General features: G+C 51.3%; 11 protein-coding genes across 11 annotated transcripts; 7 read left to right on the top strand and 4 right to left on the bottom strand.

The window, feature by feature from the left end:
- Window positions 1-63: 63 nt before the first annotated feature.
- On the top strand, window positions 64-1,405 carry OGAPODRAFT_103309 (uncharacterized protein; the record flags this gene model as incomplete). Its single annotated transcript, XM_018353169.1, has 1 exon — window positions 64-1,405. The coding sequence occupies one exon, from the start codon at window positions 64-66 to the stop codon at window positions 1,366-1,368; it is 1,305 nt and encodes a 434-aa protein (XP_018208725.1). The 3' UTR covers window positions 1,369-1,405.
- A 96-nt stretch (window positions 1,406-1,501) lies between these two features.
- OGAPODRAFT_83734 (uncharacterized protein) lies at window positions 1,502-3,427 on the top strand. Its single transcript, XM_018356730.1, has one exon. It carries the CDS (start codon window positions 1,545-1,547, stop codon window positions 2,679-2,681), a length of 1,137 nt encoding a protein of 378 aa, XP_018208724.1. The 5' UTR covers window positions 1,502-1,544; the 3' UTR covers window positions 2,682-3,427.
- On the bottom strand, window positions 1,502-3,428 carry OGAPODRAFT_95894 (uncharacterized protein; the record flags this gene model as incomplete). Its single annotated transcript, XM_018357838.1, has 1 exon — window positions 1,502-3,428. The coding sequence occupies one exon, from the start codon at window positions 3,426-3,428 to the stop codon at window positions 2,682-2,684; it is 747 nt and encodes a 248-aa protein (XP_018208723.1). The 3' UTR covers window positions 1,502-2,681.
- Window positions 3,429-5,139: 1,711 nt separating this feature from the next.
- On the top strand, window positions 5,140-6,120 carry OGAPODRAFT_17438 (uncharacterized protein). The gene has a single exon (XM_018355119.1). The coding sequence runs from the start codon at window positions 5,149-5,151 to the stop codon at window positions 5,887-5,889; it is 741 nt and encodes a 246-aa protein (XP_018208722.1). The 5' UTR covers window positions 5,140-5,148; the 3' UTR covers window positions 5,890-6,120.
- Window positions 6,121-6,207: 87 nt separating this feature from the next.
- OGAPODRAFT_17437 (uncharacterized protein) lies at window positions 6,208-7,864 on the top strand. The gene has a single exon (XM_018355118.1). It carries the CDS (start codon window positions 6,223-6,225, stop codon window positions 7,786-7,788), a length of 1,566 nt encoding a protein of 521 aa, XP_018208721.1. The 5' UTR covers window positions 6,208-6,222; the 3' UTR covers window positions 7,789-7,864.
- Window positions 7,865-7,874: 10 nt separating this feature from the next.
- Window positions 7,875-9,002, bottom strand: OGAPODRAFT_10407 (uncharacterized protein; the record flags this gene model as incomplete). The annotated part of the gene is made up of 1 exon (XM_018353209.1): window positions 7,875-9,002. The coding sequence occupies one exon, from the start codon at window positions 9,000-9,002 to the stop codon at window positions 7,875-7,877; it is 1,128 nt and encodes a 375-aa protein (XP_018208720.1).
- Window positions 9,003-10,020: 1,018 nt separating this feature from the next.
- Window positions 10,021-11,029, top strand: OGAPODRAFT_17436 (uncharacterized protein). Its single transcript, XM_018355117.1, has one exon. The coding sequence runs from the start codon at window positions 10,435-10,437 to the stop codon at window positions 10,990-10,992; it is 558 nt and encodes a 185-aa protein (XP_018208719.1). The 5' UTR covers window positions 10,021-10,434; the 3' UTR covers window positions 10,993-11,029.
- A 66-nt stretch (window positions 11,030-11,095) lies between these two features.
- OGAPODRAFT_17435 (ribosomal protein S13p/S18e) lies at window positions 11,096-11,605 on the bottom strand. The gene has a single exon (XM_018355116.1). It carries the CDS (start codon window positions 11,523-11,525, stop codon window positions 11,157-11,159), a length of 369 nt encoding a protein of 122 aa, XP_018208718.1. The 5' UTR covers window positions 11,526-11,605; the 3' UTR covers window positions 11,096-11,156.
- Window positions 11,606-11,645: 40 nt separating this feature from the next.
- On the bottom strand, window positions 11,646-12,498 carry OGAPODRAFT_103301 (uncharacterized protein; the record flags this gene model as incomplete). The annotated part of the gene is made up of 1 exon (XM_018353168.1): window positions 11,646-12,498. The coding sequence occupies one exon, from the start codon at window positions 12,496-12,498 to the stop codon at window positions 11,710-11,712; it is 789 nt and encodes a 262-aa protein (XP_018208717.1). The 3' UTR covers window positions 11,646-11,709.
- A 97-nt stretch (window positions 12,499-12,595) lies between these two features.
- On the top strand, window positions 12,596-13,477 carry OGAPODRAFT_95887 (uncharacterized protein; the record flags this gene model as incomplete). Its single annotated transcript, XM_018357836.1, has 1 exon — window positions 12,596-13,477. One exon carries the CDS (start codon window positions 12,596-12,598, stop codon window positions 13,475-13,477), a length of 882 nt encoding a protein of 293 aa, XP_018208716.1.
- A 55-nt stretch (window positions 13,478-13,532) lies between these two features.
- Window positions 13,533-15,523, top strand: OGAPODRAFT_17434 (uncharacterized protein). The gene has a single exon (XM_018355115.1). The coding sequence runs from the start codon at window positions 13,651-13,653 to the stop codon at window positions 15,202-15,204; it is 1,554 nt and encodes a 517-aa protein (XP_018208715.1). The 5' UTR covers window positions 13,533-13,650; the 3' UTR covers window positions 15,205-15,523.
- Window position 15,524: the final 1 nt, after the last annotated feature.

Below are 15,524 nucleotides of genomic sequence, written 5' to 3'. Positions count from 1 at the left end.
CCCACACCCGCATTACGTACATAGGGGCAAAAATATAAATAGTGCCAATCATCCCGCTTTGCAATGGCCAAGTTCCACTGTGACGTCTGCTCGTCCGACTGCACACGCCGTGTGCGTATACGGTGCGCCGTTTGTGCCGACTATGACCTCTGTGTGCCGTGTTTTGCCAAGGGCGAAAGTTCTGGCAAGCACAAGCCGTACCACGACTACCAGGTAATCGAACAACACCAATATCCGATTTTCGACGAAGATTGGGGAGCCGATGAGGAACTACTACTGATAGAAGGCTGTCAGACTCTTGGGCTGGGTAATTGGCAAGATATCAGCGATTTCATCGGAGGTCGGTCTAAGGAGGAAGTTGGAAAACATTACGAGGAATATTACCTAAACTCTCCCTGCTATCCGATTCCTGATCTTAATAAAACCTTTGAGCATGTTTCCACGTCGTCGTTCTTGCGCAAACGCAAACAGCGCCTCGATTCACGGAAGAACCTGCCTTTGCCCCCACCGAAAAAGGTGCTGACCTCAAAACCGTTGTGCTCGGACATTCAGAAGTATATGCCCGGCAGACTGGAGTTTGAGGAGGAAGCCGATGACGAGGCTGAGAAGGTTGTGCAGGACATGGTTTTTGAAGGAGACGAGACAAAGGAGGACATTGAACTCAAGTTGACGATACTGGATATCTACAACTCGAAGCTGACGATGCGAGCCGAACGCAAACGGCTCATGCTGAAAAACAATTTGCTGGATTACCGAAACAACATAGCTATTGACAAAAAACGGACAAAGGAGGAGCGCGAATTATACAACAAACTGAAGGCCTTTGCGCGGATAATGACGCCGGAGGATTTCAAGGAGTTCACCGATGACATGCTGAGCGAAGTGCGCATCCGCAACCGGATCCAGCAGCTGCAGGAATGGCGTCGCAACGGTGTGATGTCATTCGAGGGCGGTGCAAAGTACGAAAAGGACAAGATCAGCAGGCTATCTCGCGTGAATCTTGGCGTTGCTGCTGCCCCTATTACCTCTGGCAGAGAACGGCACACGTTGAACTCTGTTCGCTCCACGTCAAGACACCAGACTCCTTCATTTGATGGTAACACCAAGAAGCGCGGGAACCAGCCACTGGACATTTCGCAGGCGCTCGACTATGATCTTTTGTCGGACGAGGAGAAGGTTTTATGTTCCAACCTTCGCATACTACCGAAGCCGTATTTGGCAATCAAGGAGACATTTTTCCGCGAGCTGCTACGCACGGGAGGCGTCTTAAAGCGCAAGATTGCCAAGGAGCTAATCAAGATAGACCCGGCAAAGACGATGAAAATATACGATTTTTTTGTGCAGCAGAAATGGTGCAATGCTACATAGTGTATTATATTGTACGATAGGAAAAAATAATTTAAAGGTGAATTTTTTTTCAAAAAAAATTAAGACAATATTTAGCATTTTTCATCATGTCCAAGTCTCGCTACTTTTTGGAGCAAAGCGTCCCCGAGCTACAGGATCTTGAGCGTAAGAAGCTCTTTACCAGAAAAGAGATCACGATGATTATGAGAAGGCGTACTGACTTCGAACAAAGGATTGCCGGCCGAGGATCCAAACCTATGGACTTTCTTGCGTATGCCCAGTACGAGAAGAATTTGGAGAAGCTGAGACGCAAACGTTACAATAGAATGAAGCCGCTAATTGACACGAAACCGTCTGTGTCGGACTGGGCGTCCAGTCGGCGGATTTTCTTCATTTTCGAGCGCGGAGTCAACAAGTTCCCCAAAAGCATGGATCTATGGTCGTCGTACCTCAAGTTTGCCCGCAAAAACGGCTCTGTCAAGGTGGTTTACTCGATCTACTCCAAATTGCTACAATTACAGCCGAAAAACATCAACGTCTGGTTTTCTGCTGCCAGCTACGAATTTGAACAGAACAGAAACGTCAAGTCCGCCAGAAACCTGTTCAAAAGATGTGTGAGATTCAACCCAGAGAGCAGCGAGGTCTGGCAGGAATTCATTAAGCTGGAACTGACGTACTTATCCAAACTGCTACTCAGAAGAAAACTGCTCAAGATCATTACCGAACAGCAGCAGATCCAGGACTTGAAAGAAAACGAGGCAGGCAATTTCGACGGAGACGACATGATCAGCCTCATTCCCGACACAGAGCTCAACGACGAGCTCAATAAACTGCCAGAAATGAACATCGACGTGCTGGGAACCGCAGAAACCAACCCAGTGCTAAAGGGAGACCTCGTGCTGGCCATCTTTGACGTTGCCGTGCACGCGATCCAGAAAAACGTCCAACTGTCCGAGGACAAGTTTGCCAAGGTGTGGGACTTCTGCACCAGAGTGCTCGCCCTGATCGACAACTACGACACCCTCGACAGGCTGTACCTGGCAAACCACGTTGTCGAGTGGCTGGCACATGATCACGGTCACGTGCCAAAGGTGATTCTGTTGCAGCTGTCGCTGCCGCTGCGGTACGTGCAGTTGGGAGACGCCGAGTTTGTGAACACGCTGCAGAGTTCCGTCAAGACATACCAGTCGTGGGCTACGCGGGCCAAAGTGGAGGCGGCCGTGAAAGACGAGGTGAAACATCTCTACACCGACTACATCACGCAGCAGTACCTGAGCAGGGCTGACGGCGAGGTGAAACAGATCCTGACGCTGCTTGTGAAGAAGCTGAAATAATCAATCCACCTTATTTAGGTCGCTGAGCTGGATTTTTTTCGAGATCCGTTTGTATCCAAGGCCAATGGCCACGACGGCCCCAACAACGAGCGACCCGGCGCAATACGTGGCGATGATAAGCGGGCTGTGGTGCTTTGGGAACCGGACAAAGGTCATTCCAGAGGCGTCGGTGTCCTTATTTCCATTGCCGAGCCATTTGACGTCGAATTTGAGTGGCACAGAGTCGCCGATGATGACCTTTGTGGTGTTGAGAGAGCTGGACCAAGCCGTTCCAGACACTATTTGGTTGTCTTTTGTCATAAAAAGCACGTTGACGTTTGGGTCCAGATCGAAGTGCGACTCCTCCACCACGCCACGGAATTGGAACACGATCGGTACCCCAACGCCAGATTTCGGTTTGACGTCCACCTTGCACGAGAACGGAGCGTCGTTATGTAGATATAATTGGAATAAGTGGTATATTTCGTCCTCAAATTTGACGGTGCACTCAATCTGTTCGTCGAGGCCATATTTCAATGCCAGCGGCTTGGCTGTCTCCTGGCACTTGAGAAAGTCTGCGTAGACCACGTTTCCCTGTGAGTCGAACTTATGCTCTCCGTTGTCGATTTGCCTTGCATTGCACTGAAGTGGGACGGCGTCGTTACGTGCGTACACGGGCAGCTTGGATATATCGTCTTCTGGATCTGGGAAAGGGCGGATTCTGCCTGCCAGCGCAGAGCCCACTAGCAGCAGAAGGGGAAACAACATCGACGGACAAATAAATATAAGGTAAATGCTAGCAACAGAAAAAATAATAAAAAAAGAGAGCCAAACCCGTGCAATCGGGATCTGGATTTCACAAGCTCACAGCTGTTGATATAGTACAAATACATATAGCTAAGACACTTACTTGGCCATGGTCATCATCTCGAGCTCGCTCGGATTGGTGATGTGTCTGAGACACTTCTTCTTGGCCTTCTGGGACCGCCAGTGCGCGGTGAGACCGTCCTTACGTTTGAAACTCTTGCCACAACCCCATTCCTCGCCGTTCTTGAGCACTCCACCGCACACAAAGCCGCCGTCGTTCTTGTGCTGGTTGGTCTCGTGGCGTCTGCGGTCGCTGTGACGCGCAAAGAACTGCTTGCACTTGTCGCACTGGAACGGCTTGCGGTGCTCGTGGGTGGACTGGATGTGCGAGTTGAGGTTCATTTTCCGCGAAAACGTTTTGCCACAGCCCGAAAACGGACACGCAAACGTCCGGGGCTGTTTTCTCGAGCCCTGGCCGCCATATTTGCCCGGCGGAGACGGAAGCCCGCCGTTCGAGGACTCCACCATCCCCTGTTTCGCGCCGTCGATGCGCAGCGCGATGTCGGCCGCCTTTCTCGACCAGTCGATCGAGTTCTCGTCCTCTTTTGGGGCCTTGCCGCCGGGAATCGACTGGTACGGCACTGAGTTCGCCAGCGTGAACAGCGGGTTGTCCTGCTGCGTGGCCGGGTTCGAGCTGCCCGACTCGGACGCGCCCTGCTGCGACGACGAGTGCTGCGCAAAGGGGAAGAGGTTGGCGATATATTTGGAGTCTGCCCCAGCCATCTCGATCGGTGGCAGCTTTTTGAGGTCATCGCGCAAATGCGACGTCGACGAGGGATAGTATAGCGGCTGCGACTGGTGCTGGCCCATAAGAGACCCGGGGTTTTTTTGTAAACTTGGTAATTGAGGCTGTGTTGTTGAGCCTGCCGAGGCGTCTTGCGAATATTGCAATAAATCCGGCTGGCCCTCCGCTTTGAGCGCCGGATCCGTGGTGAGATTCTGGTCGTCGTTCATTGCCAGATCTATGCGATACTAGGAGGCCGTACTTGCGATTAAAAACAAGGCTGGAAAAAACAAGGCTCAACACATTTTTGGGCGGAGGCGTATTAGGTAAGCGGATATAGAAAGTGCAAGTATGGCAACGACGACCACGTAGCCCAACACAGGCCAGAGATCTGTTGGCAGTACGTGCACCTCACTCACGTGCATCTCCAGACGCACGTTGCCCAAATAGCGCCGCGACTGCTCCACGTTGGTGCTGTAGTAGTCCGGTACCACGGTTATGAGCACGGCGGAGTCGATCTGGCGAAGGTCCACGTTGACGGGGGCCGTGGCCGACCAGCACAGCTTGGCGAAGTGCGGTGTTTGGCGCAGCTCGTTCGTGGGCAGTCGCAACTGGACTTGCTGGCCGTTTTCCCACGGCGCCACGTGAGTCAGCGGGTCGAGAGACACCGACAGCTCGTTCAGGCCGAGCCGAAGTGGCTGGACATGGTCAGGAGCCGTGACGTGGGAGTTATCGCCGTGCACAGGCACAAACGGCAGGGTTTCCGTGTTTGCGAGCACCAACGACCCCCAAGCGAGACAGAGCACGAGCTGAATATATTTCATATTCGATAACTATACACACCTGGCACCGGTGTTTTTGTTTATGAAAAGAATTTGGACGCCTTACGTTGACATCATGACATTGGGGATTTCGCAGAGCACCGACACAAAAGAGGAAGCGACTTTGAAGAAGTCGCCATCAATTACAAACATCTCGAAGTTTGCACAGCCGAAACCGCTTCCGATCAGCTTCAATATGAAGATCAGTGAGGAGCTCTCTGAGATCAAGACGGCATTGACGGACCTGAAAGTGCGTTCGAAAAACAACAACCAGAGTCTCACGAAACTAAACGAGAATCTGGCGAGGTTCAATGAGACGACGGGCAGCGAGGAGCGGAGAGAGTTCCAGACACTGGTGCAACAACTGCGCGAGCTTGTCGAGGAATTGAGGACAGGAAAGGACCTGGGGGAGGCAGAAAAGGAGAGACAGGCTACGGATATTACAAGGGACCAGATATTGGCAGATCAGAGCTATCTGGAGGCCCTTCGTACCGAGCAGACCGAACTGCTCCAGAAAAATAAAGCGGCCACGGAAGAGCTTTTGCGCACAGAATTGGCCGCGTCTCAGCTGCGCGCCAAATGTGTACAGTACACGTCTCACCTGAAAACGCTCCGGAGCGAGTTCGAGCGGCTCGAGACGGAGCGAGAGCATCTGATCAGCAATCTAGAACACGAAAAGCAGAACAGCCACGCTCCAAGCGGCCAGAAACTGCTGGATTTGCTCACAGCAGCATCTCTCGACAAGGGTGATACTTTCCGAACAGGCACGCGCGCAGAAAACAAGGAGAACCACCGCATCTTCAGCTCCGTGTACTAGGGTTGACATGAAAGCTTTTTTTTTTATCAGCGGGCGCTTACGTAACAAAATATGGGCGGTGAGTTCTGGCGAATGGCCGGGAACTCCGTGACCTGTGGAGGAGAGCAAGGAACAGTGCATGGCGTGACGTCCCCACAAGACCCTAGTTAGCCCGTGATTTTACAGGGCAGGCACGGGTCCCCAGCAATTTTGTGTCCTGTCAAATCGTCTCGCCTCGCGCCCCTACACCCCCCGCACACCACCACATATTGTATTCCAGGCTTATCTTTATAAATAAATTTGCCTTCCTTCTCTTTAGCAAACAAGCACTTGTTTTTTAGAGAGGTAAAGGGCATGTCCAGAGCGATCAACTACGACACATTCATAGACCCGGAATCAGCCAGATCATCGTTTTCTTTCGAATCGAACGGCTCCAACAGCTCCAACATCTTTTCCAACCAGGGGAAATATGATCTCTCTGTAAACAACTTAGCCAGTGTTCTATCATACGCCAGCGATATGGACAACCACACATTGAGCGACAAGGATACTATAGCAACAGGCTCAACGGTCACAGGGACTGCGAACAACGACAACAACAGCGCTCCGCAGACGGGTTTTGTCAACCCGTTCGAAATAAACTCTTCCATATGGACTTCTGTGCCGCAGCCAGAACCTCGGGGACCGCAGGATCTACTCTCACCTTCTTCGCATGCGCCAGAGCTACCTCGGGATCCAATAGTCTCTCCACTTTCCCCGTACGCTACTTTAATGAGCCCCCCTTCGGGATCCTCATTTTCGGCCCAGCCTCCATCTCAGGCAGAGTTCGGGTCGAGACGAACTTCCTATGTTGGAGAGTTTACCACGCATAGCAGACCATCGACAGGCAGCATCTGGAACTCCAGAGACGACAACAGAAGCTCGATTGGGTCTGCCGGGAGTCCGCTGCTCAGTTTCCCTAATTTGAGTTCTCCTCCGCAATTGCCAACAGCATGGCAGTCGCCGCCAGCATCAGACTTTGCTGCTCTTAGACGGTATTCGTACGATGCTGCGCTGGGGGCCGCCACGCAGTCTGGGTCGTCCGGCAGCACGCAGCCCTTACTTCCAGCGCTTCAGCAAAAAAGACAATCAGCATCTTCAACTTTTGGGCATGCCCCAGGTTTGGACTTTGTGAAATCACTTGAGCAAAAATCAACAGCGTCAGCGCAACAAACAAGTCAATTTCCAGGAGTACTCAACTTTCACGATCAATACTCACAGGCATACAAAGAAGCAGATCTATATTTTACATCTCCATCGCCCGAGTCTCTCAACTTGTCGAAGGTGTTGGAGAGCCTCAACACGCAGCAGCTGCCCAAGTTTCCAGGAGGCGGCTTGCCTGGTGTAAAGCTCGTTCTTGTTTGTTTCAAGAGCGGTAGATTGGACGTGTTTTTCCTTCCGCCAGAGAATCAAAAACTACTGCAGAACATGAAGGTAGGCGAGCTGGTGATTGTGGAGGCTGATAGGGGGCGGGATTTGGGAAAAGTGGTCAAACTAGATGTGTCGATCGACGAGGCGCGTTTGTTGAAGCTGAAACAATTCCAAGAGCAGCAGGCGGCCCTCAACCAGGAGAACAACGACAAGCACCCTGTGCTGCACTTTCCCAAGCCAATAGTGCGCTTTGCGTACCCTAACGAGGTGGCGCAACTGCTGTTGAAGAAGAGCGACGAGGAGAAGTCGTGCAGCGTGTGCCAGCTGAAGGTGAAGTCGCACGGGCTGGTGATGCAGGTCACAGACGCAGAGTACCAATGGGACCGTCGCAAGCTGACGTTTTACTATCACTCGAACGCACGGATTGATTTCAGGGATTTGGTCAAGGAATTATTCAGGATATACAAGACACGGATATGGATGTGCAAGCAGCAAAAGAGAGAAATATAGGATTTTAGAGATAGACTAGAAAATATGAGTCACGGTTTGAGACTGTCATAGGTTATGGAATAGAATATACGCAAGCTGGTGGTTATTCATTTTTTGCTGTAGTGAGCAGCGTACTCCTCGTCGGTCACCTCCATTTCCTTCCAAGTGTGTTGCAAATACGCCTGCAGGTCTTTGAGCTTTTCAAAAGCGGCGTCTTTGTCGAACGTCTCGCCATCGCGTCTTCTGCGTTCGAACTCCTCGCCGATCGCCATGGCTCTGTCGGAGATGACCTTCATTCTGTACGAGATCCACTCTGGGTAGAATTCGTTGTACATGGAGCCGAAGTTGTTTTCCGGCTTGACTGTCTTGAGAACGCTGGTTTCCGGCTTGGTAGAGTCCTTGGCCCTGTACGAGGTGACAGTAGTAATTCTCTCTGTGTAGCCGACCGGCAGCGCTGCCAAATGCGTCAACTTCCTGCCCTGGAGAACCGTGGCCTTGCCCTTTGCCGGGCCGGCTGCAGGCACGATCTCGCCCGAGCCCGTTTTGATGAGTGTCTCGCCGCCAATCATTTCCGTCGTGTCGGAAAGCATCAGCACACACACGAACGGATACGAGTCATTGTGCCAGCCCACCACGGCAGGGATGTCGGAGTCTGTCTTATCTGCCAGCGACGATCTCCTTCTGGCAGAAACTTTTTGGTTGAACGCCTCGTCCTCCGAGCGCATGGCAACGTTGACGTTGGCAACCTCGTAATCCATAATCACCTCGAGCTCGACCCCGGCCATGGCGGAAACAGCAGCGACGGTTTCCGGATGGGTCCAGGCTCTATAGGTGAACGGACAGGTTGGCTTTGCATAGCCGCGGATGGTGCAGTCAAGGCCTGTGGTGGAGTTGAACGAAACTCTGGCCCACCGGGAGAACACCTCTTCGCGCAGGATCTCTGCTCTCATGATTTCGACGGCCTCCTCGGTGAAGAGCGGGAACGGCGCGCTGACTCCGATGTCGGAGATCTGGTCGTCGCACACGGCGCCCAGCTCCTCCATCGTGGTGCGCTTAACGGTTTGCAGGCAGTCTGGGGTGAAAGCGAGATGTTTTTTTGGGTCGAATTCCACGTTGATGTCAACGTTATTAAGGGTTTCGCTGATCGGCTTGATTTGCGCCTCATAAGCCTGGGGCAAAATCCTCTTATGAAGGTTGCCTGTCTGGATCTGTTGGAGAAGCTCTGCGGTTGCCATTGGTGCCGCAAGAGGAGAGAGAGGGTGTATTTATAATGGTAGCAGCGCTGCGAAATAGTTGCCTAATCTGGAAACTGCCCAAGAGATAAGGACGGATTGCTGGGTGTGCAATCTGGAACAGGAACGGTTCGGCTTTGCTCGGTCGTAAGAACAATAACGCCTACAATAGGAAGATGATGGAGATATCTGTCAGTGTTGGTTTGTTGTCTGTGACAAGCAATCAGAGCTGGAGGAGCCACGCGAGGAAAGCCGAGCAGGCAGATAGGCCGCAGTTTGGGAAGGAAAATGACCAGACGGAACGGAATGCCGCGAAAGGAGTGCTGGAAGTCTTGTGCGGAAATGGAATTACTGGCTAAACGAAGTGGCTTCATACCGGACTAAACACACTGGATGGCTGGCCAGAGGACTAGAGCGAGATATTCCGCGCTGCCATCTACCAAACCCATCTCTGCACCGCAAACTTTTTTTTGGCGCACCCTTACACCGCGACAAACTGTTTTGTTGCGCTAGGCAGTGCAGCCCGGACATGGTGCCTGTGACATTCTCGCTTTGGCGAAGTGCGTCTGCTGCCCATTTCCCACATTTGTATGTATGCTGCAAATTAGTTCCCGTTTCATCGCCCTTTGCTTGCACGCGTCGGCTCTGCCTCCTAATGAAGCCCCTTCGAACGCGTTCGCTATTCCTGCAGCTATATTAAACACGGTTCTATTCGAATCTTCGCCGAAATTAGAAATCAAATGTCGAGGTATAATAAAACTGCTGCATGTCGCGCGCCGCAACTTCCGTTTCCAGCAAAGTCTGATTACAACTCATTCGCTCTTTGTGTACACTTTCGAGGTTCAATCACAGGAGGCCTTCAACATATATAAACAACAAAAATATCCAGCTGTTGCTAAAATTCATGTCGGTTAACGTGTCTAGACCTACCAGATCGAACTCTGATCCGTCACCAGCCCGTCAAACAAGGTTGCCGCCTCTGAGTTCGCTCCTCAACCACTCTCCGGTGCGTTCCCAAGTGCGGCTGGGAAATACGCCATCCCACAAGATGGTGCTCCCGCCACTTGAGCACATCACGTCGAGTCCCAGCTACAAGCGGTCTAACTCGTTCCCATTGTATAGTAGCCCTGTCACTCCCGTGGCAAACCGTGTGCTACCACCCCCACCTCCAATGTTTTCGCAGACACCCGCGCTACGCGCACAGCCTCCAAGACAATTCGCCGTTACTCCACACAAGCCAGAAACACAAATGGCAAAATCGCCGCCAAGTGAGGGCAAGAGCTTTGCCTTTATTTCGCATTCGGTCTCCACGTTCCTGTCCTCCGAGCCGGACATCGACAATGCCCGTCTCGCCAGACGCAAAAGAAGAAGAACGTCCCCCGCCGAACTGGCTATTTTACAGGCAGAGTTCGAAAAAGGAAATACCCCCAACAAGATGAGAAGAATCGAGATTGCGCGCAAGGTTGACATGACTGAGAAAGCAGTGCAGATCTGGTTCCAGAACAAAAGACAGTCACTACGCAAAAATAACCAGAACATTAAGGAGGTGGTGCTGGACATCCCCAAGAGACAGGACCTGGACCAGCAGCTCATGTCGGCAGAGGACCTCTCCACTGCCGACACTAGCGTGGAGGACGACTCTGCAACCTCTGTGGAGTCGTCGCCGGCCTCGTCCCCAAGGAACGAAAACCTGCCACCAAAAGGCATTTTCCTGACGCCAATGAAGACGCCAGTGCGCAAAAACATGCAGCAAAACATGCCAAGCTCTGCTACCATGACGTTCAAGTTCAAGGCCAGCGATCTGGGACTGGCAACTCCTATGACCCAGACACTGCACAAAAAACAGAAGCCAGTCATGAGGATGAACGTCAACAAGAAGCTCGGAAATGTGTTGAAGGACAGCACAAACACTGCGCACGCAAAGCAAAATGGCAAGACAGACAATGAATGTGTGGAAAACCTGCTGAGTTTGAAAAGTCAAACTCCGGTGTAGAGGATATGACGAGTTATGATATATATATATATAAACGAAGCATAATTAAATTATTTTTCTCTGTATAACCGTGCTCCCAGGCTAGCTACACATCTACTGGTCTCATAGTTTCCACTATATTATCACATATTTATGCTAGCTGCACTCACTTGCCTGCTCGCCGCTCAAGGTCCAGCAATCTTACCTCTTCTACCAGTGGTCTTGGTGTGTTGACCTCTAACTCTGAGTCTCCACGAGTGTCTCAAACCACGGTGAGCTCTCATTCTCTTCAATCTCTCCAAGTCTTCTCTCAACTTGCTCTCCAAGTTGTTGGCAAGAACGTGGTAGTCCTTTCCGTCAACAACGTCGGCCTGTCTGTTCAAGAACCAAGCTGGAATCTTGTATTGGGTTGGGTTTTGCATGATGGTGACGATTCTCTCCAATTCTTCTTGGGTCAGCTCACCAGCTCTCTTGGAAAGATCAACATCGGCTTTCTTGCAGACCAAGTTGGCGTATCTTCTACCGACACCTCTGATGGTGGTCAGGGCGTACATAACCTTGATTCTTCCGTCAACGTTGGTGTTGAGGAGACGCAAAATGTGCTGGAACGAGCCAGATTCTTGAACAACGAGTCCCATGGTGATGTATTAAAGTTACAATTTTTCATGGACTAAAAATTTTAATTATAAAAAACCCTGCCCTGTGCCGTGTCACGTGACGGTGCCAAAGCGTTCCTATCTACAAAATGTGCTTGGTGTACTTGGCAGCAAAGTACATAAGGGCGTCTTTTGAGACCACCAGACGGTCTGCCTTCAGCAGGTCTCTTACCTCGACGTCCTCTTTGCGCAAAATCCGCACCTTGTCGCTGTATCTGCTCACTGCCTTGGCCAGATTGGCTTCCGGATCGTATTCCCCAGGAATAAATAGCACGTTCAGCTTGCTGAATCCGTGCTTCGCCACAAAAGTATCGAGCGCGCGGGGATGACTGTGTGTCAGCTCCAGGTTGAACGAGTCGCCCGGAAGCAGCTCGGCTCCGGCTGCTTCGTGATCGCCAACGACAAACAACTTGCCCGCCTTGTAGGCTGAGCTCAATGCTATCCGGTATGCCGTGTAGTACACCTTTTCGGGCAGGTCCGTGCTGAAGTCATTAGGGGCCGTGCGGGCCAAAGCATATGCTCCACGGAATCTGATCGGCGAGTTTGCATCTCCCACTCTGGCCCGTCCAGAACCCTTCTGCGGTAGCAATTTGCGTCTGGAAAACTTGTGGTCGCTTCTCCCCGGTGGATTTGAGGCTCCCACACGCTTGTTGTCGAGTTCCATGACTACGGCAAGCCATAGGATGTCTCTTCTGATCGGAGCGTTGAGGAAAGCGTTGTGAACGGGGAACACGGCATGCGGTTCGAGCGACGGGAACGCGCGCAGCGTGGCCAGCGTGTACGTTGGTGGAACAGCCTTGTGGGGAAATTTTGACTCTGCTGCGGTCGCCAGGCCGCGGACGAGCACGCCCAATCTTGAGACAAAAGACATTAATGTGTTGAAAATAATTAAATATTTTTAATTAAAATACTCGGTGCAAAGGTGAACCCGTATGGATTGACTTTTTTAACTCTCTGGGTAAAACACAATGACTTCGCAGCCGCACAGGTCCAAAAGACCGCCCATTGTGATCCCTCCGCCGCCCGTGGGCGCCGAAGTGCCCACTCCAACTCCCGTAACCTACCGCACGCTCCCGCAAAAGTTCATACACTGTCCCAAAGACGACCTCATAGTGATCATCTCGCGCATGCTTTCCTCGCTCATTTCCATCAACGACCAGCAAATCTCGTCGGACATCAACCAGCAGTCGCTCACGCGTTTTCATTCACGCTCGCCGCCGCAAATCTCGCTCTACTCTTATCTCTCCAGACTCTCCCATTATTCGTCCTTGGAGAATTCCGTTCTCATAACTAGCATTTATTACATTGATTTACTCAGCATGTGTTATCCCATATTTGCGGTCAATTCTCTCACAGTGCACCGGTTTTTGCTGACGGCGACAACGGTCGCTTCCAAAGCGCTCTGCGATAGTTTTTGCTCCAATAGCCATTATGCCAAAGTAGGGGGCGTGAACTTGATGGAGCTCAACGTGCTCGAGACAGAGTTTCTCAACAAAGTCGGGTACCGCGTGGTTCCCCGAGACTTCAACTACGATAGACTCCAGGAAAGGAAAAGCAGCACCGGGACGTTGGACACGGATTATTTGAAGAAGGTAAAGCTGGGCATCGAGAACGCCTCGGAGGTGCTTGATCTGTATTATAAACGGATGGTTATGCTTGTGGGCGCGCGCGATAACGGCACGGTCGGGTGTCACGACGACGTGGAGTACGAACTTGCCTCAGAAGCAGGTGGGAGCGAGGAGTGCAAATCTAGCGACAAAACGCAGACGGGACTGACGGACGCCGGCAGACGAAAGTTGCGCAAACTCGAAAAAGCGGATACAAATGGCGACCTGGAATCCTCCAAATAACTAGAATTATTTATCAGTAAACTAATTGTTGCTAGCCTTTTTATTTGATCATCCGGGGAAATTAAAAATATTCGATAATAAAAAAGTCCTTTCAAAAATTGATGCTGATCTTTCGATGCTCATGGCGAGCCGCCCGGCGTTTCCAGGTTCCGCACCCGGTACGTGTTGCTGGAATGCCTGCTGCAGCACCCAATTTGCTGGTACGGCTCGCGTTGCCTGGTCAAGTCGGGCAATTGGGTTATCGGTTCTATTCGCAGCGCAGAGTCTCTCGAGTTTTCGAGTACGTCTACGACAAATGCCGCCGCCTTCGGTGGATTCTAGTTAAGAGCAAACGACCCTTGAATAATGACGATTTTTCCGCGATTTTTTCGTGGCTCATGGCCGGCAACATTGCATTCCTTATTATCGGAACCACCTCGTTTTTCTCGCTTCTTCTCTACACCATGAATACCGTGCTTGCCCAGGAGATGGTGGCAGCGTTTGTGGGAAACGTTATAACCAGAAACTCAGCGCTCAGCGTGACGTTTGACAACGCGATTGTGCCCAATTGGAAAGATGGAAAAATCCAGTTCAATCACTGTGTGGTGAGCAGACGGCCCCGCAAACGGCACATGTTCCGCAAAAAGGACAAGAGTGCCGAGGAAGCTCCTGAGGAAGACCTTGACGACGGTAATTACACCCAATTTGATCTGACAATCGACCAAATCGACATCTCTCTTAGTTTCCGAAAGTGGTTGTCGGGCAAGGGAATAATCGACAACTGCTCTTTGCGTGGTGTGCGCGGTGTGGTGGACAGGACGCACGTTTATTGGAAGCCGGGCGACTCTGCTCTAAACTACAAAAATATCCACCGGCCGGGCGACTGGGAGATATCCGATTTCCGCATGCAGGATCTGTTGGTGACGATGCATAACCCAAATAACTTTCGCAGTTTTGACATTTCTGTGTACAACTGCGAGTTGCCATTGTTTCGCAAAAACTGGTTATTTTTTGACATTTTGAACGGCAGACACATCAACGGCTGCTACGATGGCGCACTGTTCACCATCGACCGTGTGCAGACCACAGACGATTTCCGTGGCGAGCGCCAGATTGGCGGGGAGGTTGAGGAATACCGCAAGGTCCCCACACACCGCTCGCGGCAGGAGATCGACCTCACAAACAAAACCGTCACCAGACTACGGATCGACAACCTCCCCTTGGAGCATCTGAACGGCGGCATGAAGGGCCCGTTTGGGTGGATCCACAAGGGAACAGTGGATATGATTGGAGACGTTATAGTTCCAGAAAACGCATCGACTGAACCAGCGACGCTCAGAGACGTTTTCAAATACTACACCTCGTCGGAAAAGAACGAGAGTTATGACGCTCCATTCATCATGGATTTCTATCTCCGACTTAATAACCCGAAGGCCAGCGTGCCACTGTTTTCGAACGAGCTGTCGTACGTGAACAGCGCGCTTATTCGGCCGATTGTTGGCTACATCAACTCTCGGAAAACTTTCATTCCTATTTATTGCCGCGTTTACAAACAACTTAAGGACTTCGACGGGTCGTGGACCGTCTACGACAGTCTGCTGATGGACGATTTGAGTGTTGGCGTGTACAACAGCTTTGTTGAGTACTTAAGTGACGAGCAGTTCCAGCGCGAAAAGCTGCGTAAAGTGGGGTTCTGGTCGCTGCAGTTCATGATCCAGCTGATTCTATGGAGTCTCAGCGCAGTCTAGCACACGCACACAAGTGATCCGGTAGCGTGCTCTTTGCATATCCCGTCACGGAATTAGCGCTCTTCCGAGAGTTGTTGAAAACGCGAGATGGTGAGACCCCAGCGAAAACTTTGAGCGGGCTCTATTTTTTTCTGATATCAGGGAACGTCCCACAATATGCATGCAAATGCAGAGAAGAAAAAAAGTGCGCCCACCACAGGTGGTGTGTATTAGGCAAACAATGCAGCTTTATGCTTGAGAGGTGATTTACCCAATCACTTCCCAAACCACAGCTAGACAAGAAATGCCAATGTATGTATATAAATGTTAAGCAAAACTGT

Source organism: Ogataea polymorpha (assembly GCF_001664045.1).
Source record: "Ogataea polymorpha strain NCYC 495 leu1.1 chromosome Unknown OGAPOscaffold_7, whole genome shotgun sequence".
NCBI classification, from domain to species: domain Eukaryota; kingdom Fungi; phylum Ascomycota; class Pichiomycetes; order Pichiales; family Pichiaceae; genus Ogataea; species Ogataea polymorpha.
Note: the sequence above shows the minus strand (reverse complement) of the source record. Positions and strands in the feature narration are given on the sequence as shown.